This window comes from Bos indicus, chromosome 17 (genome assembly GCF_029378745.1).
Source record: "Bos indicus isolate NIAB-ARS_2022 breed Sahiwal x Tharparkar chromosome 17, NIAB-ARS_B.indTharparkar_mat_pri_1.0, whole genome shotgun sequence".
In the NCBI taxonomy this organism is placed as follows: domain Eukaryota; kingdom Metazoa; phylum Chordata; class Mammalia; order Artiodactyla; family Bovidae; genus Bos; species Bos indicus.
The window spans coordinates 46,557,930-46,580,907 of NC_091776.1; the positions used below are offsets into that span (position 1 = coordinate 46,557,930).

Genomic DNA, 22,978 nt, shown 5'->3' on the forward strand with positions numbered 1-22,978 from the left:
ATCCACAATTATGGTCTCATACAGAGTGGTTTTACTGCCTTAAACATTCCCTGGGCTCTGCCTATTTATTCCTCCCTCCTTTCCCATGCCCTGACAACCACTGATCTTGATTTTCACCATAGTTTTTCCCTTTCCAGAATGTCATAGAGTTAGAATCATACAGTGAGTAGCCTTTTCAGATTTTTTTTCACTTACTAATATGCATTTAAGGTTCTTCTACCTCTTTTTGTAGCTTAATAGCTCATTTCATTTTTGCTGTTGCTGTTAAGTCACTAAGTCTTTGCGACCCCATGGACTGCAGCATGCCAGCCTCCCCATTCTCCACCATCTCCTGTAGTTGGCTCAAATTCATGTCCGTTGAGTCAGTGATGCTATCTAACCATCTCATCCTCTGTTACCCACTTTCTCCCTTTGCCTTCAATCTTTTCCAGCATCAGGGTATTTTCCAGTGAGTTGGCTCTTCATATCAGGTGGCCAAAGTATTGGAGCTTCAGCTTCAGCATTAGTCCTTCCAAGGAATATTCAGCATTGATTTCCTTTAGGATTGACTGGTTTGATCTCCTTGCAGTCCAAGGAACTCTCAAGAGTCTTCTGCAGCACCACAGCTCAAAAGCATCAGTTCTTCAGTGCTCAGCTTTCTTTATGGTCCAACTCTTAAATCCGTACATGACTAATGGAAAAACCATAGCTTTGACTATATGGACCTTTGTCAGCAAAGTGATGTCTCTGTTTTTTAATATACTGTTTAGGTTTGTCATAGCTTTCCTTCCAAGGAGCAAGCGTCTTTTAATTTCATATCAGTGTTGAATAATAACCCATTGTTGAGATGGACCACAGTTTGTTTATCCACCGAATACTGAAGGATATATTAGTTGCTTAGTTTAAGCAGATCCCAACAATGGAGATTCCAAAACAGGGCAGCTTTCCTATGTACTAATCTAGGAAGACCCTGGAGAAATCAGGCAGACAGAACATTGGGGGATGTCTATGTTTTGGATATAAATTGAGTAACTGACAAGTTATTCACCAAATGACATCTTGTAGCAAATAGACATTGGTGATGTCATCATACCAAGAAAGTTGGGGGTAGGTCTCAGGAATCTTTGTAATCCACAGTCACTAAATTTGCATGTTGCAAAACCTGATTTTCTCAACTATTTATCCAGTGCTCAAAACACTGACGAAATTCACCAAATAACTTTAAGAAAATCTTTAACATTTTATTACTGGAGTATAATTGCTTTATAATGTTGTGTTTCTACTGTACAACGAAGTGAATCATCTATATGTTTACATATGTCCTCTCCTTATTGAACCTCCCTCCCACTTTAAGAATCTTAATAACCAAAGTCACTAGAGCTGGTATGGTACAGGGTACTAGTAATTTGGACAGTCTTTCTTCCTGTTTTCATAAGCTGTACACTAAGAGATCCAAGTGTAGGTCAGAAGGTTTCTGGATGAATGACAAATTTAAAAAATACAGAAATAGCTAAAGGATATTTACACCAAGCTTCTATAGCTCCATCTTATTCTGTTATTCATTAGAGTTGCTTCTGATCAAGTCCTAGGAATCTTTTTCTCCCGGCAAACAGCACAGGGAATACATTAACAAACCCGTCATCTTCATTAATTTCAGAATTCCTTCTATGTGGCCCAAATCTTCTGTTCTAATTATGCTGCTCTTACTGTATTATACTACTTCCATTTTAATGAGACTGCTTCTTGAACTCAGTAATTTTGTAACTAATTACACCAAAATATTGTGCTTTCTTCAGTGTAATCTGCTATTTTATTCATTTGTTCTTTTCGTTCTTCTGTTCAACACATGGTTATTGTGCGTTTACTGTAATCCTGGCACCAGTCTCAGGGGACACAGTGGGGAATGAGATGATAAGAGGCCTGGCATTTTAATGGGGCCACAGAAGACTAACATTTTTAAATGGTGATGGAGGAGGGTAGATGCTGTGTGCTTTAGACTGGATGCCTTAGACGGCTTCAATGGGGAGGTGATGTCTGAACCAAGACCTGAAGACAGGAAGGGAATAGGGTGGGTAAAAATAGGAAGATTCAGTTCAGCAAAACGTCTCGGGGCAGAAATACAGTGGCTATGGAGTATGGAATCTTTTATTTATGCCACTACAAACACTTCTCTGGTTTCTGTTTTTCTGTTTCCTGCTCCATTGGTCTGGGTCTTGGAGTGAGGACGAGGCGGGGCAGAGTATTGCTGACTTTCTTCAGACACAGAGTATGCATGGGAGATAAACGTCTGTCATTTGAAGCCACTGACATTTGAGGGCTACTTGTTACTTCAGCATAACTGAGCCCATCCTGACTGATACACATTTCAAGGCCACACTGAAGCTGAAAACTTCATTCATTTGGTATTTCAATATATGTTTATGTAGCTTCTTTGGATGGACACTATGGGTGGCTTAGAATAACACAGAGAATATCGTAGGCATGGTCTTATCCTCATAGGGCTTACGGTCAGTTGGGAACAGAGGTCAGTAGGGGACAGAGGCCAGCTGGGGCAGGGGCCTGCTTGGGTTGCGGGTTTTCTACGGCAGTCAGCAGCAGCCTGTCCAGGAGGTGTAGAGAAGGTGGACTGTTGGTTAATGTGGAGCGGGGTCTTGCCAGGCTGATAGAGAACAGTGGGGGAAAAGCTTAGGATACAGTGACAGGAGGATAGTTTAAAGGGCAAAGTCCAAACTACATGGGTAAAGAAATGAATAGAGGAACAGACTTGTTGCAGGGTGGGACAGAGGAGAGAGAGGAGGGTGGGGAGTAGTAGGGCTTCATGTGGCTGAAACAAGGAAATCAGATGAAATGCAGGCTTTAAATCCTCAGGAAAAAATGACCAAGAAGCAGGGCTTCCCTGGTGGCTCAGATGGTAAAGAATCTGCCTGTAATATAGGAGACTTGGGTTTAATTCCTGAGTCAGGAAGATCCCCTTGGGGAAGGGAATGGCTACCCGCTCCAGTATTCTGGCTTGGAGAATGCTATGGACAGAGGAGCCTGGCTGGTTACAGTCCATGGGGTCGCAAAGAGTCAGACATGACTAGCAACTAACGCACTAGGAACAGTAGCAGGAATGAGAATAAAGCCACTACACCATTAGTTACGGTTCTTTGGGAACCCAGGAGTGGTTCATGTTGTCATATGACTGGGGTCTTCTCAGCTCTAAACATCAGACCATTCTCTGGATGCTATGACTTAATTAATGCTGTTATTTCCGGGTGTTGGAGCTCTCACTGCTATTGAGAGAATGCATGCAAAGCATTTCACAGTGCAAAACCTTTGATAGAGACGAACTCTTTCTCCTCTGACTTCATCACCCCTTCAGTTTATCTTGTCAATTCCCAAACATTTGCACCTTCTCTCTCTCTCTCCAAAGGTACACTCCTCTTGCAAGAGAACAGAGATGCTCCTCTCCTAAGAATCAGACTCCCACGTGGAGTTCCCTCTCGGTCTTTCATCTCATGGAGGATGTATTTGGGGTGGGGTGATTTGGAGGGGAGGAGAGTGATGGAGGAAGAGAAGGTGGTGTCCTGTAACACGATTCGTCGTCAAAACACACGTTTCGCCTGTGGCTGTGAAAGCCGTGTTCTTTTTATCTGCGTGACTCATTATGACAGATATGCCATGTGCCGAACAGTTCCCATTTGGAGATTGAATTACCATCCTATTCAGCTGACACAAAGCAGTTCCTGGCCGGCTCGGGCAGTCCATGAATAAGTAAATAGTCTTCCAGCTTGGTGCCGAGCATAAACATCGGAGGAGGCTTGGAGAGGCTGGCATCCACAGGGGATAGGAAGCTGGTGTTGCCTGGGGGCGTGGGCCCCAGGCTAGTCCATCTGATCCACTAGGGCACTGATCCCCAGCATCTTGTAAGTACCTGCTTTGTGGATGGGGAAGGGTCTGCTGGATTAATGAGATGTGGTTTAGACACAGAGGCAGGAAATTCACCCTCCTGGACTGGGCTGGCTCAGGACTGGAGAACTGCCTTCATGCGCTGAGACCCGGGAGAGGAATCTGCAGCTTCTGAGTAGCTTCTGAGTCTCTGATCATTCCCGGTTTCAAAGCCTTTGGGTCTTATTTGTGGCTTCAATTGTTGTTGCTACCCTCTGCACTTTGCTTCCCAATCTGTTCTCAGGCCAGCGTCAGGGTCGCAAGGATCCTCTGCACTCAGGGTCAGTTCACTGGGCAAATTGTGAGCAGGACACTTGGAATACACTGTGCCTCAGTACAGAAGGCAGCGGTTTAACTTGCTGCCGTGTGGAGCAGTTCTTATTTATTCACTCAACCTGACTCTCCCAGGAAATCTCTGCTCTGTTTGAAACCGTTTGGTTTTGCTTATTTGAGCATCACATAATGGGTGTTACAAACAGCACATACTTAGAGTTGCAGTGTCTTCAGTGGGCGTTTTTACCTTTGTTTTGTATTCAGTTTGGGAGCAGCACTTGCCAGTTCTTTAAGCCCAGTTCGTGAGACTGGGTTGAACACCGTGAAGGTTTCAGGTAATGAATATAATAAGAGAATGGATGTTATTGTAGTATTTTTATGTTGTGTGTGTATATATATATATATCCATTAAAATAATTTGTGTAAAATATCAAGAAGATAGTGCTGGCTGTAAGACCAGTGGATTCTTGTGTGTGTGTGTGTGTGTGTGTGTGTGTGTATCCTATGTGTTTTATTTATTTAGTTTTTATTTTATATCAGAGTATAGTTGACTTACAGTGTTGTGTTAGTTCCAAGTATACAGCAAAGTGATTTAGCTATGTATATATGTATATCTATTCCTTTTCTTATTCTTTTCCCATATAGGTTATTATTACTACTGAGACTTCCCTGTGCTAGACAATAGGTCCCTGATGATTATTTTATATATAGTGTGTATATGTTAGCCCCACATTCCTAATTTACCTCTCACCCACCTTTCTCCTTCAGAAACTGTAAGTTTGTTTTCTAAGAAGGTCAGTGGATTCTGTTCTGTTTTTTTTTTTCTATTTATTCTGGTAGTCAAGAGATAGATGAAATGAGTGGAGTGTGTTCTGAACATTAAGTAGCTAGAACTGGATTTTCTCTCATGGCAGAAGGATTTATTCTGCACTCTGTGATGAACATGTTTATAGGGCAAAGCAGGTGGGCAGTGTTTTCAGTTGCTTGGCATTTGGTAGCAGCAGTAAATTGTGCATTAATAAATCATTGCTTTTCTTTCCCTATCTGCTCCAGCAGCTCTGTTAATTAAAACTTTGTATGAAGTGATAGTTGAGCTGTACATCCAATTTTACTTCAGACTCATTAGACTTGGTTATGCACATCCCCTCAAAGGCATTATCTTGCTGGACCACTTTTGAATTAATAATAATCACACTTCACATAGAAGCATATAGAGGAGGTTTTCGTGCTTTGTAATCATTAACAAGCTCTCCAGTCAGCCTGGTGAGATGGAGAGACATTACAGCCACTTAGCCCCTATTAGGAGTGGGCCGGGGAAAAGGGGCAGGGGGCAGAAAGGTATCGAGGATGCAAGAAGACCCCAGAGCCCAGAGAGATTAAGGAAGAGAAGAGGTAAATTTACTTAACACACAGTTGTTGTTTAGTTGCTAAGTCATTCCGATTCTTTGCAACCGCATGGACCATAAGTCCACCAGGCTCCTCTGTCCATGGGATTTCCCAGGCAAAAATGCTGGAGTGGGTTGCCATTCCCTTCTCCAGGGTATCTTCCTGAGCCAGGGATCAAGCCCGCATTTCCTTCACTGGCAGGCAGATTCTTTACCTACTTGATCTTGATCTACTTGGGAAGCCCAGTTTGCTAAATGCATCGAGAGGCTAGGAATTATTGTCCTATTTTTTTTTTTTCTCTTTTGTAGAATTAGGAAGTATTTGCACAGCATGCAAGTTAACAGAGTTTCCTGTATTCTTTTTTTTTAATGTCATCTTTAACCATTCCCTAAGAGAGACATTCCAAGAAGTGGATTGTTGGAAGGCTTTGGTGGGTTTGTGTTCAGAGGGGTTGGTCAATACAGATGCAGTGCTTCTGTGATGGGATTCTCACTGGCGGTCTCTGTACTTTGATTCACTTTTTACTTGGCCCATTTGATTGTCTGTCGAGACCACCCTGTGTTCTCATGACTTAGTGATTGGTTTTGGAGCAAGATCCTGACAGCTTAGTGGATATCTGTGGGGCTAGTCAGTGATGGGCTCACTCCCATGGCAGGGAACTGAACATTTTGTCTTGAAAGCTCCAAATATCCCCATATGGAGGTATTTGCCCTTGAATGGATTGGTTTTTTTTTTTTTTTTTTTACCAAAATGATATTTCCAATCTCCTGCCTGGTTTAAGGGTGGTTGAGGAAGTGCCCAGCTACTCAGATCATGCTCATCATTTCCGCAGACAGCCTCTGTTAATTTCTCGTTTTTCAATATAGCGCTCCACTGCTGTGAGCTCTGCCTGCCTCTGTGTCCTGAGCTCTGCTGTCAACCCCTTCCAGGAAATAAACCTCCGATCTCCGGTCTAGACATTTTCCCCTTACATCTCCTTTGCACGTCATTCTAAATCTTATTAAAGTCTGGCTTGAATGCAAATGACACAAGCATGTCCTGGCCTCCCCTGTCAGAATCTGGTCCTGGAGGGACCCAGTCTTATTGATGTGTGGGTCTGACAACCGCCAGGAACTCCATAGGTACTCAGAAGGGGGTTGCTATATTGAAATAAACTGAATTTTGGTCATGAGAGGGGCTGGGACCGGGAACCCTTTGCTGCAGGGCTGCAATGCGTGCACCTGGACACTCCTCTCCTGGAGCAACAAAATACAAAGAAACTGTATGTGACTACAAATAACTGCGCATGCCCCATTGGGGCAAATTCTGAACAAAGGATACAAAAAGACCAAAACACCCAACTGACACCCCTAAAGAGCCTGAGGCAAAAGCAGGCTCCTGGGCATGCCCCCTGCAGTAACACCTGCAAAAGCAGGGGCAAAAACCTAAGCCATCCCTCCAGCCTGAGCCCCGGACACGATTCCTACCCTCACCCTAAATAAGGGACCAGCTGGCCCCCCACCTCGGGGAGTGAGCAAGCAAGGGAACCTGGTGTTTGTTTTTGCTCCATCCTGCTACAGCAGAGGCCACTAATAAAGCCTTGCCTGAATTTCTTGTCTGGCTTCTGATCCGTTTCTGTTGATCGGGGAAGAGCAAGAACCCTGGTCAGTATTGGTCATATGAATTTTCAATTCCAAATTCCAGGCTAAAGCCCAACTTTATGTTAGTTCTTCTCTTGTCCACGCTGCTTCCTTTGAACCCGAGGCACTCTGGAGCCTTTGAATGACACCTGAGATAATTCAGTACATCATCTTATTCTGTGATTCTAAGAAGTTTACAGACACTTCATTAACAAAATAAGAGGGAAGTAAAATAACTTCTGTTTTTTTTCATGATTGTTTATGTCAACCTGAAGGTATACTGAAATAGGGGAATTTCTGTTTTTAAGTATATAAGAGCAAGATGGGAATTCTCCCAAGAGTTTGCAACATGCAGCATACTCGTTGGCTTTATATATTGATTTTTATTCATTAATTTGACCTACAGTGACACCTCTTATCATCCATGGGCATCAGTCATGTTGATATAATTAAGGACATGTATAGAGCAGGTCTGGATGATGACTTGGGTCTCTGTTCTGTCCCTCTTGCCATCAGCTGGTGGCATGTCACAGTTATACAAAAAGGGATAATTAACCCTGCACACAATTTCTCATGTCACATTCGGGGACTTGGAATTCTACTCAAAGAGTCGTGAAAGCCTAGTGTTGGGGTGTGTGCATATTTTTGCATTGTTCCACACCAGAATGTTTGGGTGATGGGAAGGGAAAGTGTCAAGCTGGGAAGATCATGAGTTAAGCCTCAGCCGTGTCACTTACTTAAGCCCCCAGGGCTATAAACTAGAAAATGACAACATGTTCTCTGACTTTGCCTGCATTGTGGGCACAGAGGAAGGTGAAAGAGGCAGAAAAGCCAACTTACAAGCCATTCTTTGTCATAGAAGATGATACACTTCTTCCTACAGTTTAGAAGGGACCCTTCAGACTAGAAGCCTGTGAGTCTAGAAGACCCATTTGATCAGACCCAAGCTTTGGAAGATTCACTTGGCAATTTCTCGCTTTGTGTCCTGAGACCAGGAACCCGGCAGTGGAGCTTTGTGCTGAGTTGTCCTTACTTCCACTGGAGGCTTTACTCCCTGTCTCATTCAGGGCTGTGTCCAGTCTCTTATTTAAGGATCTATTCAAGACATGTTTATCAAGGTTTATCAAGGACTTGTTTATCAAGGACTTGCCTGGTGGTCTAGTGGTTAATAATCCTCCTTCCAGTGCAGGGGGATGTGGGTTTGATCCCTGGTCTGGGAAGTAAGATCCCACATGCCTCGGAGCAGCTAAGCCCATAGGCTGCAGCTGCGGAGCCTGCACACCATGACTAGAAGGAAACCCAGGCCCTGCAATGAAGACCCAAGTGCCGCAACTAAGACCTAATGCAGCCAGACAAGTAAGTATTTTTTGAAAGGCCACCTGTATGTCAGTTAGTTGAGGAGGTCAGAACTGTGACCAAAACAAGTGTCTGTGCCCTTGTGGAGACAGCAGTGTCATGGGGGATGGCAGTGCAAAGGTCCTGGGGCAAGAAGCAACTTGATGCATGAGGTGTGTTTTTGTGGACACAGATGGGGAAATGGTGGAGACAGGCAGCTCATTTAGGACCTTATAGGTTGTGTTGTGATAAAGATTTTAAGTTTTTTTAAAAAATTATATATTTATTTGGCTGCATTGGGTTTTAGTTTCACCACACGAGAAAGAAGCGCTGACATATATACACTATGATGTATAAAATAGCTAGCTAGTGGGAAGCCGCTGTATAACACAGGGAGCCCAGCCTGATGCTCTGTGACAACCTAGAGGGTGGGATGCGGGGAGGATAGGGAGGCTCAACAGGGAGGGGATATATGAATATAGATAAAATTATGGCTGATTCGCATTGTTGTGTGGCAGAAACCAACACAATTCTGAGTATAACGCAGAAGGTGAACCAGCCGGGGCTTGGCTTTGGGGGTTGCTTTTGATAGAAATGGGAAGATCCCCTGGAGAAGGAAATGACAACCTGCTCCAGTATTCTTGCCTGGGAGATCCAATGGACAGAGAAGCCTGGTGGGCCACAGTCCATGGGGTTGCAAAAGAGTTGGACACAACTGAGTGACTGAGCATACATTATACTTGATAGAAATAAATGGATCAGAATCTTTTATTCCAGTAAACATTATGGTTGGGAGTTAATGGTGCTGATCGAGGTGGTGCTGGGCATGGTCAGGTGGAGGTGATGACACTGATGGTATTGATGATCATGATGGTGACGGTATTGTTGATGGTGCTGGTGATGGTGGGAATGGACCCAGCCAGTTTGTGTTTGTTAGAAATTCACACCCGATCCTGTGATTTCTATATTCTGTGTTCATTTCCTCTGGCAGGAGACATAAAGAGTCTACGTGAAACTCAGCTGTTTCAGATATAGGATATACACTTGGTAACCATCCATTTCCCATCACTCTAGAGCCCCAAACTCCCATCATTTAATTAGTAAAGGCAGGGTTCTTGAAGATGGGAGGATGCCTGGACAATATTCCAAACCCTTTATCTTTCATTGTAATCAATCTGAGAGTATCTGTTTCTTCAATGGATATCATTTATAAGAAGAGGCATTGGTCTACAATGCCCTCGACAGACACATTTTGTCATTAGGGACACTTTCCTAGAGGATGTGTCTCAATTGAGTGAGGCGGGTTATTATTTGTGGGTAATTTTTTTGAGTTCATTGATTTTCTGTATCCTGGGGGACCCAGAAGTTACAGAGTTCTCTTAGGGGTAGCAGGCAGGTTATTTTGGGATCTTATTACTTGATGCTTTTTAACTTTGGTCATTCAGGGGTTGAAAGCTGCAGAGCAGAGTGATGTGCATGTGTGTGAAGCTTTCCTATATTTGGAATGGGCTGATCTTTTTTTTTCCTGATAGATTGTTGGCTGCTTGGAATTGCAGATGCATCATTACGTTATTGCATTTAAATTTAGCTCTTGTTCTCACTTTGGAAGGGAATGGAATGTTTGAATTATTTCACCGTGAAGGGAAAGCAATTAGAAAAATAGATCCTCGTGACTTATCGAAATAGGAGGTCTAAGCAGCGAGTTTCAAAGGGGGCTGCATATTTGACTCAGAGGAGGAGGCTCTTGTGGATACCTTCAATGTGGAGCAAATTAAAATGTCCTTAAACACACCTTGATGATCACTAAGGTTTAAGCTCTTTGAGGGCAGCATATGTATCAGCCTGTCATGATCATTATTTTCAATAGGATTGTATCCATTCTTTTAAATAGGGGCCAGGGCCCCTCTGTGTAAATAAAACATGAAAATGTTTATTCCTAGACCCAAGATAGAGAAATTATGTCATCAACAACACTTTCACAGAGGCTGTGAATATATGGATACGTGGAAACATCTTAAACATCTTTATCAGATTTCAAGGTCAAGAGATGCTTCTAGAAGTCACATTTTACAGAGGTGTGTAAAGTTAAAAGTCTCCTGTATAACTTTCACATCCTTGATCCCCGTCAATTACTATTGATTACTATTAACAATTCAGAGGTTAAAGTGTCTGCCTGCAATGCGGGAGACCAGGGTTCGATCTCTGGATCGGGAAGATCCCCTGGAGAAGGAAATGGCAACCCACTCCAGTATTCTTGCCTGGAGAATCTCATGGAGAAGCCTGGTGGGCTACAGTCCACGGGGTCGCAAAGAGTCGGACACGACTGAGCGACTTCACTTCAGAATTTTCAGACCCTTTCTTGTCCATCTACATTCACAAATATATACAAATATACATGCCTTGATATACAGATGTCTATGTACATGCAAAATGGGATATGTACATATGTGTGCATCCATGACTCAGGCAGGAAATTGGTATGTTCACGGTAAAACTCAAGTGTCTTTGATTCTCTCCCTTTCACCAATCTTACTACGGTCATCAGTTTCGTCTTTCTGGACCTTTTTCTACATGTAATTGTGTGTGTGTGGAGAGTCTAACAACCCGACTCTGTACACTGTAGGTGTTTCAGTCAATGTTTGCTGAACCCAGGAATCGTTGGGAGGAAGTGGACCCGGTGGTCCACTGGCACTTGGGCTGCACATATGTTCGTTTATTCTACCTCATTGATAAGTTGCATCATTCTTGCCTCCTGGAGTTGGCTGTCTGTTTATTCAATGCCATGAGCTCTTCTCTGCCTCTGTAGAGAATTTTGGTGACTGTCAGCCTGGGGAAAAAAATGAAAGTGTTAGTTACTCAGTCGTGTCCAACTCTTTGTGACTCCATGGACGGTAATCCACCAGGCTCCTCTGTCCATGGAATTCTCCAGGCGAGAATACTGAAGTTGGTAGCCATTTCCTTCTCAAGGGGATCTTCCTGACCCAGGGATCAAACCCAGGTTTCCTGCATTGCAGGCAGATTCTTTACCATTTGAGCCACCAGGGAAGCCTGGAGAAGACATATCCTAAATCTGTCGGTCAACCCAGTATTTGCAGAGTGCTCTATAGGTAACCTCATAGACAAAGACATTCAGCAAAGCCCAGATACAGTCATAGTGTTACTGGGAAAAAATAGAATTCTTTATTAAAAATTTTATTTATTAAAAACTCTTAAATATTAAAAATTATTTAAAAATTTATTAAAAATAACTAGCACCTTAGACAATGGTTTCATGATAGTAATATAAATTTCCTCTTTTCTCAGGAGATAAATCTGTACCTTTCATCTTTATTAGGTTAATTATTTCATGGTCAACCAATACATTTTTCAATCATTATATTATGCAGGTTTCAAATGTATAGCATATAACCGAGCAAGTGTATTCACTACAGAGTGGTCACCACTCTGAATATGGTTACCATCCTTCATCATATAGTTGACCTTCTTCTTCACATATTTTACCCTCTTTCCAACCCCCTTCCCCTCTGGTAGCAACTAATCTGATCTCTGTACCTATGAGTTTGTTCTTATTTTTTTAGATTTCACAAATTAGTGAAATCACATGTTATTTGTCTTTTTGCACCTCAGTTATTTCACTAAGCATAATGCCCTCAAGGTCCATTCACGTTGTCACAGATGGCAGGATTGCATTCTTTTTGTGGCTGAGTAATATTCCATTGTGTACATATACCGTATCTTCTTTATCTATTCACCTGTTTATGGGCACTTAGGTTGTTTCTGTATCTTGGCTATCGTATTTATCTTCTTAGATTCATGTTTTTACATTCTTTGAATAAATTCCCAGAAGTGGAATAGCTCGATCACATGATAGTTCTATTGTTAATTTTTTGAGAATCTCCAAACTGTTTTCCGAGGTTGCTACGTCAATTTACATTCGCACCAATGGTGTGCAAAATTTCCCGTTTCTCCACATCTTCTCCAGCGTTTGTTACTTCTGGGCCTTTTGATGATAGTCACTCGGACAGGTGTGAACCTGGATGGTCACAGGCAAAAGAAAGAATTGGAGCACTGTCCTTTCCTAGACATAAACATTAACTCAAAATGGATTAACGACTTGAATATAAAACCTGAAAGCATAACATTCCTAGAAGCAGACACAAATGGTACCCTCACTGATACCAGTCTAAGTGATGTTTTTGTGGGTCTCACTCCACAGTCAGGGGCAACAAGAACCAAAATAAACAGCGGGGACTACCTCAAACTAAAAAGGCTCTGCACAATAAAGGAAACCATGATCAAACCCCAAAGGCAACCTACCGAATGGGAGAATATATTAACAAATTATGTATCTGATCATGATTAATAACCAAAATATATAAAGAACTCAGGAAGCTCAATAACAAAAAACAATCTGATTTTAAAAATGGGGAAAGGACCTAAATAGACATTTTTTTTACCCAAAAGACATACAGATGGCCAAGAGGCACATGAAAAGATGCTCAGCATCACTAATCATCAAGGAAATGCAAATCAGAACCACAATGAGATAAAGTTACCTTTTTCAATATCTTAGTGCCCATAAGACACATATGCTTGTTTAAGGAAAAGGAGCAGTTATCAGGTGAGACACAGAAATGGCAAAATCTGTGATGTTGGGGGAAGCAAGTTTCCTCCAACCTTGAGAGCTGCAAGGGGCTCCTGTGCTCCAAGACCAAACCAGATACTATCTTTAGCCTATACTCCTTGCAGGTTCTGGGGTCTCGCTTTTGGTTGGGGCCTTAGGACAGACTGTCTCAGTGTAATGTCATTTGTGCGGAAATGCCTAGTTAAAACAGCTCTTAATGTCATTACTCTTCATGACTAAGGCAATTATGTATTTTAAATTCCATTTTGCTTGTTTCTTTTTAAATAGGCAAGTCAGAATGGAATGGGCTCTGTTGATACTGAAGTTCAGTGCTAATTACAGTCACATGATTGTTAGTGCTGTCCTGGGCTTGCCAGGAAGTGCCCATGATGATGGCGTGCCATCTACACCCCGAGTCATGTCCCTCCATTTGCCTGCAAGGGCAATAAAAAGCAAAAGAGAGTACAAATGTGTTTGGCAAGGGCTTCAGAAATTGCTGTGAAACTCAGGCTCTCAGCTACAGCATATGGGTCTTGATAGCATCTGTTTCACTCTGATCTCTTGGCAAACCCAGACCCTGGAAGGTAGCTAATATGCTCCTTTTGTCCTGCAGAAAGAGAAACAATGCTGCAGATGTGGCTGTACTCTCAGAAAAGTCCTTGGGGCCTTGCCATATACTATGCTATTGTGTTTATCAGGACTCTTTTGCTTGTAAATGACAGAAAACTGGCTCAAACTAGCTTAAGCAAAAAGGGGAGTTAATTGACTGGTATAATTGATGAGAGCATAGCAACTGGCTTCAGGAACGGCTTGATCCAGGAGCTCAAACAATGTTTTGGGTTTCTGAGCCAGTTTCCTCTGTGTTGTCTTCAGTTTTAATCAGTCCCTTAACCATGCACTTAGGGTTCATAGGCCTAGTGTTATTTCCTCATTGACTTGACATCTCTAAAATTAGGCTTAAAAAGGCAACAGAACTTTGCATTATCATTTCTTGGGCTCTATATTTTTCACCTATGAGGGGGATTCACCCAAATTCTACCATTTAACACTCTTCTTTCAAAAGATCCATTTCCTGAAGCCTTGTGATCAGGATCAAGAGTTTTCAAGATCAGCTAAAGTACTTCCCCATAGTAGCGTGACCATGCTCCCCAGGAGACTAGGGGGAAAAATTCACTTAATCCTTCACTGGAAGACCACCTCTTCCTCCCTACAGAGATGTGCTTCTGCATTTGCAGGGCTCTCCATCTGGCCAGATCTCCTGGCCTGTGACTCACCTCCCCATTGCTAACAAAACTATGCCGTAGAGCACTGACAGTGGTCCAAGTCCCACCATGAGTTACAGGTTTGTCAGTTTCCCTGTGTTCACCATGGCTGTGTGGGATGGCCCACTCTGGATCACTTGTTGTTGCCATTCAGTTGCTAAGTTGTGTCCAGCTCTTTGCGATCCCATGGACTGTAGCACAACAGGCTTCCTTGTCCTTCACTATCTCCTGGAGTTTTCTCAAACTCGTGTCCATTGAGTCAGTGATGCTACCTAAACATTTCATCCTCTGTTACCCACTTCTCCTCCCCTTAATCTTTCCTAGCATCAGGGTCTTTTTCAATGAGTCAGCTCTTCACATCAGGTGGCCAAAGAATTGGAGCTTTAGCTTCAGCATCAGTCCTTCCAATGAATGTTCAGGGTTGATTTCCTTTAGGATTGACTGGTTTGATCTCCTTGCAGTCCAAGGGACTCTCAAGAGTCTTCTCTAGCACCACAATTTGAAATCATCAATTCTTCGGCGCTCAGCCTTCTTTATGGAGCAACCCTCACATCTGTCCATAGCTAATGGAAAAACCATAGCTTTGATTATATAGACCTTTGTCGGCAAAGTGATGTCTCTGGTTTTTTTTTTTTTTTAATTTTATTTTATTTTTAAACTTTACAATATTGTATTAGTTTTGTTAATACAACTATCTAGGTTTGTCATGGAGAAGGCAATGGCACCCCACTCCAGTACTCTTGCCTGGAAAATCCCATGGACGGAAGAGCCTGGTAGGCTGCAGTCCATGGGGTCGCTAAGAGTCGGACACGACTGAGCGACTTCACTTTCACTTTTCAGTTTCATGCATTGGAGAAGGAAATGGCAACCCACTCCAGTGTTCTTGCCTGGAGAATCCCAGGGACGGGGGAGCCTGGTGGGCTGCCGTCTATGGGGTCACACAGAGTCGGACATGACTGAAGCGACTTAGCAGCAGCAGCAGCAGCAGCAGGTTTGTCATAGCTTTCCTTCCTAGAAACAAGCATCTTTTAATTTCATGACTGCAGTCATCATCTGTAGTGATTTTAGAGCCCCCCCAAAATAAAAGCTGTCACTGTTTTCACTTTTTCCCCAGAAGTGATGGGACCAGATGCCATGATCTTCGTTTTTTGAATGCTGAGTTTTAAGGCAGCTTTTTCATTCTCCTCTTTCACTTTCATCAAGAGACTCTTTAGGTTTTCTTTGCTTTCTGCCATAAGCGTGGTATCATCTGTGTATCTGAGATTGTTGATATTTCTCCTGGCAATCTTGATTTCAGCTTGCACTTCATCCAACCCTGCATTTCACATGATACACTCTGCATATAAGTTAAATAAGCAGGGTGACAATGTACAGCCTTGACATACTCCATTCCTGATTTGGAACCAGTCTGTTGTTCTATGTCCAGTTCTAACTGTTGCTTCTTGACCTGCATACAGATTTCTCAGGAGGCAGATAAGGTGGTCTGGTATTCCCATCTCTTGAATAATTTTCCACAGTTTGTTGTGATCTACACAGTCAAAGGCTTTGGTGTAATCAATAAAGCAGAAGTAGATGTTTTTCTGGAATTCTTTTGCTTTTTCTATGATCCAACAGATGTTGACAATTTGATATCTGGTTCCTCTGCCTTTTCTAAAACCAGCTTGGACATCTGGAAATTCACAGTTCACGTGCTGTTGAAGCCTGGCTTGGAGAATTTTGAGCATTACTTTACCAGTGTGTGAGATGAGTGCAATTGTGCGTAGTTTGAGCACTCTTTTGCTTTGCTTTCTTTGGAATTGGAATGAAAGCTGACCTTTTCCAGTCCTGTGGCCACTGCTGAGTTTTCCAAATTTGCTCCTATATTGAGTGCAGCACTTTCACAGCATCATCTTTTAGGATTGGAAATAGCTCAACTGGAATTCCATCACCTCGCCTAGCTTTGCTCGTAGTGATGCTTCTTATGGCCCACTTGACTTCACATTCCAGGACGTCTAGCTCTAGGTGAGTGATCACACCTTCGTGGTTATCTGGGTCATGAAGGTCTGGGTCTGTTGTTTTAGCCACCGTGATTGTGACACTTTGTTATGATGGCCCCAGCAAACTGATATAAGGTCTTTTTTTTTAAGTTTTTAAAATTTAGTTTTTAATTAAAAAATTAAACTCCAATTGTTTTACAATGTTGTGTTAGTTTCTGCTGTACAACAAGGTGAATCAGCTATATGTATACCTATATCTCCTCCCTCTTGAGCCTGCCTCCCGCCTCCCCATTCTACCCCGTAGGTCATCAAAGAGCACTGAGCTGAGAAAGTAGCACTGATGTATGTACACTACCATGTGTAAGATATATAGCTAGTGGGAAGCTGCTCTATAGCACTGGGAATTCAGCTCAGTGCTCTGTGATGAAAGGTTTTGAATTCTGGTATCCTAATTCTGGTAATCTTAAGAAGAGGCATTGCCTGGAAGAATTGATGGAAAGGAGAGGACCTGGGAATCTAAATAGTGGTGTCCATGGATGGGCCCTCAGGATGAACCCACTAGGATGACTCTGATGCAGCCCCTGGTTTTGGTGTTTGGGTGTCTCTGCTCGAGATGTAAAGTCAGGAGATATCCCGCCCGGTGTCTTTTTGTTCCTGGTGGTTAGAGGGACGTGCGTGCATGCTCAGTTGTGTCTGACTCTCTATGACCCCATGGACTGTAGCCTGCCAGGCTCCTCTGTCCATGGGATTATCCCAGCAAGAATACTGGAGTGGGTTGCCATTTCCTTTTCCAAGGGATCTTCCCAACACAGGGATTGAGCCCGTGTCTCCTGAGGCTCCTGCTTTGGCAGGTGGATTCTTAACCACTGAGCCACCCAGGGAAGCCTGTGGTTGGAGGGGGCTGGATGCCAAATGCTTGCCATTCTCACCAGACCATATTCAAAGTGAAGCTGAGTGCTTTGGCCAGAAGAAAGGCGAGCACAGTTTCCACCATCCTTTATGTCCTTTGCTATTTGGATCCCAGAGCCTCTTTCTCCTTTCCTGCATTGAATCGTCGTGCTGGTGGGCACATCCCAGGGAAACGCTGCCCTGCCATGGGCATCCATGAGCAGGGTCCTTAACGCCTCCATGAGCCTGCTGGAATGGTGGCTTTGCCTAGTGTGAGGTTATGGTGACTCCCAAGTTCAAATGGCCAAGGACAGTGTCCTGTCTGCACGGGGCCACCTCTCCATGAACGCTGCCCAGTCAGCTTGCTTAGCCTTTAAGCATCTTCGACTTGCTCCTCTCCAGCCAGGTCTCACCCCCATCACCAATTAGTAACCAGGCAACAGAGCCTTTGCCACTGGCAAACACTATCAACAGAGAGCGGCCAGCTGCCCAAAGGAAATGGAAAAGCTTTGGGTTCCGAGAGGAGATTGATAAGGGAACATTATCACAGGTAGGAGCTTAATGTTTAACCTGTGGCCATGGACTAAGTCTGGTTCCCATGACGACACGGCTTTGTCAGATTAAGGCTACCTATGAGTCAGTCACTATGGAAAGCAGCAGAGACTCACATAAAAATATCCCAGGCTGTTTATTCAGAACTGTGGCTTCTGAAGTCTCTACTTGATTTAGTTCCTTGTTTGATGAGAGCTGCTAACTAGCAGGCAGACGCTCCACTCTGTAAGCTGGGCAGTTTTAGATTTCTTTGAATTTTTTTGTCTTTCTGACTTCACTTTGTGTGACAGTCTCTAGGTCCATCCACGTCTTTACAAATGACCCCATTTTGTTCCTTTTTATAGCTGAGTAATATTCCATTGTATATATGTACCACATCTTCTTTATTCATTCCTCTGTTGATGGACATTTGGGTTGCTTCCATGTCCTGGCTATTTCTGAGTTTTAGACAAAGACCCATCTCTGATCAAAGTCTGGGCTGTCGTTCAGACTTCCTTCCTTCATCGCTCCCTCCCTCCCCTTTCCCTCCCCTCCTTCTCTCCCTCTCCCCCCATTCCCTTCCCTCCTTACCTCCCTCCCTCTCTTCCTAAATGGGCTGTGCACTACATTCTTAGCAAGATCACTGTACAGTTGAATGTGACTGAAAGATCTCTTTTCCATTCTTTTCATGTGCAGTCTTACATTTGCTTTCTGTTGCTGTAATTTTGACTTCAAGGTTATTTACATTACAAAGCTATTAAAAAAAACATTTCCATCTCAATGCTTTTGAAGGAGGCATTTTGCCTGAATTTCTTTTTGAAATTCCATCAGTTGCCTGTATGCTCATTCAAATGTGGCCACGCAGTATAAAAAGGTGCAAGAGCCCTGGGAGCAGGCAGAGCCAGGTAGAGAGGAGGTGACACAGTCCATTGGGATGATAGAGTGGGAGTCCTTCCCACCTGTTGAACAGATCCTACACCAGAAGGTTGAAGGAGGGAGGGAAAAAGGACTGAGAATGAAAAGGACTTGATCTTTTTTATCATTACCAAGAGAGACAGGTGTGAAGGGGAGGCAAGTCCAGATGTATTTAATATAGACTCAGGTGAGGCTCGGTTTGTTTTATCACGAATATATCCAGCTCATTCCTCTTTCTCCTTTGCCTTGAGTCTGACTTTCCTCAGAGGAGCAAGATGGTAGCTGTAATGGGTTGAATTCAGTTCCCACAAAAGATATGTTCCAATCCTAACCCCTGCTACCTGTGAATATAAGCTTATTTGAAAATGGAGTCCTTGCTGATGTAATGAAGACGTAGATTAGGATAAAGTCATACTGGATTAGTTCAGTTCAATTCAGTTGCTCAGTCGTGTCCGACTCTTTGCGACCCCGTGGACTGCAGCACGTTGGACCTCCCTGTCCAGGCAGGTCAGGTGGTCCGGTATTCTCATCTCTTTCAGAATTTTCCACAGTTTATTGTGATCCACACAGTCAAAGGCTTTGGCGTAGTAATAAAGCAGAAATAGATGTTTTTCTGGAACTCTCTTGCTTTTTCAATGATCCAGTGGATGTTGGCAATTTGATCTCTGGTTCCTCTGCCTTTTCTAAAACCAACTTGATTAAAATTTTGATTTTCTAAAACCAGATTGATTCTAAAACCATACTGGATTAGGGTGAGCCCTAAAAATCCAGTGACTTGGTATCTTTTTAGATACCAAGAAGACAGTGTGAAGACCAGAGATACAGTATCTTTCTCTATTCAAATGGTTAGTACAGAGAAGATGGACTTTCCAAATTCAAACAATGGTGTTTTAGTCACAGATTTCTTCAGTTTCAAGTTAATGAAGAGTCCACTCAGTCTGATTAAAGCAAAATAGGATATTTATTGAGAGAAGGGCTTCAGGCATGGGTAGATCCGGGGGCTGAAGCAATGTCATTAGGATTTAGTTTCTATCTCCTGTCCCACCTTTCTTCTGCACCAGCTTCATCTCAGCAGGATCTTTCCATGTGGTGGTACCAGCAGCTCTAGGCTTTCTCTTTTCCTAGGATTTATTTTCCTAGGATTCCTAGGACTTATCCCTAAGTGGGATAAAAGGGACCTGCCTCTGCCTGATAGTTCAACAGGAATCCCAAGATTGTCTCTGATGGGAACATCTCAGCAATCAACCTGAGACATCATCTATTCCTTCACAATTATTTGCCTAAGGATAGGTGGCACTTTGACCAGATCTGGGTCATGTGCCTGCCCTGGACTGAATAGGAGAGCAGTCATTTCCCAGAGAGAAAGTGGAATACTATAACTAGAAGAATGGGGAATGGATATAGAGAAAGCAAAGCATGTTTTTCATAAAGACATTATGGGCCAGGGTGATCCAGGAGGACTTCCTGGAGGAGGAAGACCAGTGGCCCTGGGGGAGAGGCTGGATTCATGGAGGCAGAGGGAAGAATTCAAAAGCAAAGTATACTCTTCATAAAGACATTGTGGGCTAGGGTGATCAAGTAAGGCTTCCTGGAGGAGGAAGACCAGTGGCCCTGGGAGAGAGGCTGGATTCATAGAGGCAGAGGGAACAATTAAATTAATCAAACTTTGTCCAGTGCTTCTGCTCTGTGTACTATGGAAGATTTTGGAATGAGTAAGACATGAACTAGCCACTGCAAGAATCTGATATTCTGAGATGATAATGTGTGCTCATGAAAGTGGTAATTAGCCATGTTAGCCATCCAGGCAAAACATGAGAAGAAAATGTTATAGATATTAGACCATGGAGTTGGAAACCTACAAGTTTGGAAGAGAGATAACTGGGTTCATTAGTTTATAAATATTTACCTGAGAGAATCACCACCTTTCTGATTTTTGTGCTATCTGCTTGGTAATGTTACTATTACTTATAATACTATTATTTTTAAAAATTAATATACTGTGTAAATGTATTTGGAAAAAAAAACCTTTTCATTACTAGATTAAGTGGAAAATCCTGCTAGAAATAAAAGGTAAAAGTAGTCAAATACAGAAAAACAACACTGTTATCCAAATCCAGCTAAATTCTGAGGACTAGCTGAGCCTTTAAACCTGACACTTATTCACACTGACTCCAACAGGAAGATGACCAAGTATTACAGAGGTGTAAAGAAGACATTCTGGGGCTTCTCTGGTGGCTTAGATGGTAAAGAATCTGCCTGCAATGCAGGAGATCCAGGTTCATTCCCTGAGTGGGGAAGATCCCCTGGAGGAGGGCATGGCAACCCACTCCAGTATTCTGGCCTGGAGAATTCCATGAACAGTGGAGCCTGACAGGCTACAGTCCATGGGGTCGCAGAGTTGGACACAACTGAGCAACTAGAACACACACACACTCACACACACACTCACACATACATAAAGAAGACATTTTAGCACCCAAAGGAGGCTTTGTCATTGAAAAAAAATACTAAAATAGAATATTAAATTGATGATGATTCTATGATTTATAAATCAATGACTAATGAAATGCCTGACACATCTGTACCTGAAAACACCTTGGGTTCCGTGAAGGACCCTCCTGTGTGGGGTCTGGCAGATTGGAAAGCAGTGGCAAGGTGAATGAATCAAAGATTAAAAATCAAAGGTTCATCTTTTCAGTAGAATTCATGTGGAATTCTTTTTATTCTCTTGTGGCAATTACACCAATGGGGAAATGCCCTCAGTAAGAAACTGGGCTCTTGGTTCCAGAGGTAGTGGTTTCATCAGGTTCCAAAGCCAGGTAGGAAGGGAAGGTCAGCCTCTTGCTGGCCATCTGTCAGCGGCGGTAGGCTGACTCTTGTTTCAGCCAGAGTCTTGGTAAAGCAACGTAGGAGGCTCTTGGCCCTTTTAGCAGGGAGGTTATATCTGCTCTGTGGCTTCCTTGGTGGCTCAGTGGTAAAGAATCTGCCTGCAATGCAGGAGCCTCAGGAGATACAGGTTCAGTCCCTGGGTTGGGAAAATCCCCTGGAGAAGGACATGGCAACCCACTCCAGTATTCTTGCCTGGAGAATCCCACGGACAGAGGAGCCCGGTAGGCTACAGTCCATGGGGTTGCAAAGAGTCGGACACGACTGAAGCAACTGAGCATGTACACATGTATCTCTGCTCTGACACTCATAACCCAGTGCCTTCTGTCCCCAGAGTCTGCAGATGGACCCAAGTTCTGAACTAACAGGAGGTACTTCAATTAAATTATTTCAGCAGACCAGGAATAGCTTAGTTGTCTGGGCAACTTGGATATGGTGTCCAATGGGAAAAAAAAGCCTTTGCATGAATCAACTGATTTGCAGACGTCTGTGTGTTTTTTTTAAAGAGTTCTAAGATATTTCAGAAGTGTAATTCTAAGAAGCTCCTGGCATGCATGCATGCATGCTAAGTCACTTCAGTTGTGTCCGACTCTTTGCGACCCTATGGACGGTAGCCCACCAGCCGCCTCTGTCCATGGGATTAACCAGGCAAGAATGTTGGAGTGGGTTACCATACCCTTCTCCAGGGATCAGACCTGGTCTCTTATGTCTCCTGCATTGGCAGTCAGGTTCTTTACCACTAGCGCCACCTGGGAAGTCTGTGTTAATGATACTTTCCAAGCCTGTTAGCAGTGCGTTTGTCCATAATCATATCAGTGATGGGGCTTCATATAGTGTCTAATAATCATCTGTGCCTCCTGTGTAATCAGCACTTCATGCTTCCCATTAATTACATTCACTCCTGGTTTAAGCAGGTTAACACAGAAAGGCCTTCTCAGAGAAAATGGGGTTCAAATGTTACATATGGTAGTTACCCTTTTAAGAAAATGTATCGTAGGGTCTCTCATCTCACTCCATGGGTGGGGCCCTAGTTATGGTCTCTAATGTGGAGATCAGTTATTGGAGGGGCATTAGAAGGTCCTCTCTTTATTTCTGCAGAGATGGATTCATGGAAAAAGAGAGCACCTAGCCAGAGGGGAGAAGGAGGCTCCTAGGTCTGCATTTCATGCAAAGTGGAGAAAAGGTATTCTGGCCCATGCCTGTGTTCTTCTGGGAGGAATGAGCCTTGATTGGGGGGTGATGTCATAGATGTGGCATAGTGGTTTGTTGACTGCCTATTCGGCTCTGTTACCCTTTCCATCAGCTGACTCCCCCTCCCCACCCTGACTCTAAGGAAAGAACATGTGACCTTGGCCAGGAGTGGTTGCATTCTGT

The 22,978-nt window shown here is 43.3% G+C and overlaps 2 protein-coding genes across 9 annotated transcripts in view; both read left to right on the forward strand.

Moving 5' to 3' along the window:
• STX2 (syntaxin 2) overlaps positions 1 to 22,978 on the forward strand; it is a 271,361-nt gene that overhangs the window by 161,828 nt on the left and 86,555 nt on the right. The window lies entirely within an intron of this gene.
• The window catches only part of RIMBP2 (RIMS binding protein 2), a 222,023-nt gene continuing 214,139 nt past the window's right edge, over positions 15,095 to 22,978 (forward strand). Inside the window, exon 1 of one of the 7 annotated variants that reach the window (XM_070769344.1) lies at positions 15,095 to 22,787. In XM_070769344.1, coding sequence (XP_070625445.1) covers positions 22,770 to 22,787 — 18 coding nt within the window. In that variant the 5' untranslated portion in view covers positions 15,095 to 22,769. The remainder of the gene's footprint in view (positions 22,788 to 22,978) is intronic. The other 6 variants (XM_070769342.1, XM_070769346.1, XM_070769343.1 and 3 more) reach the window with 6 other exon arrangements.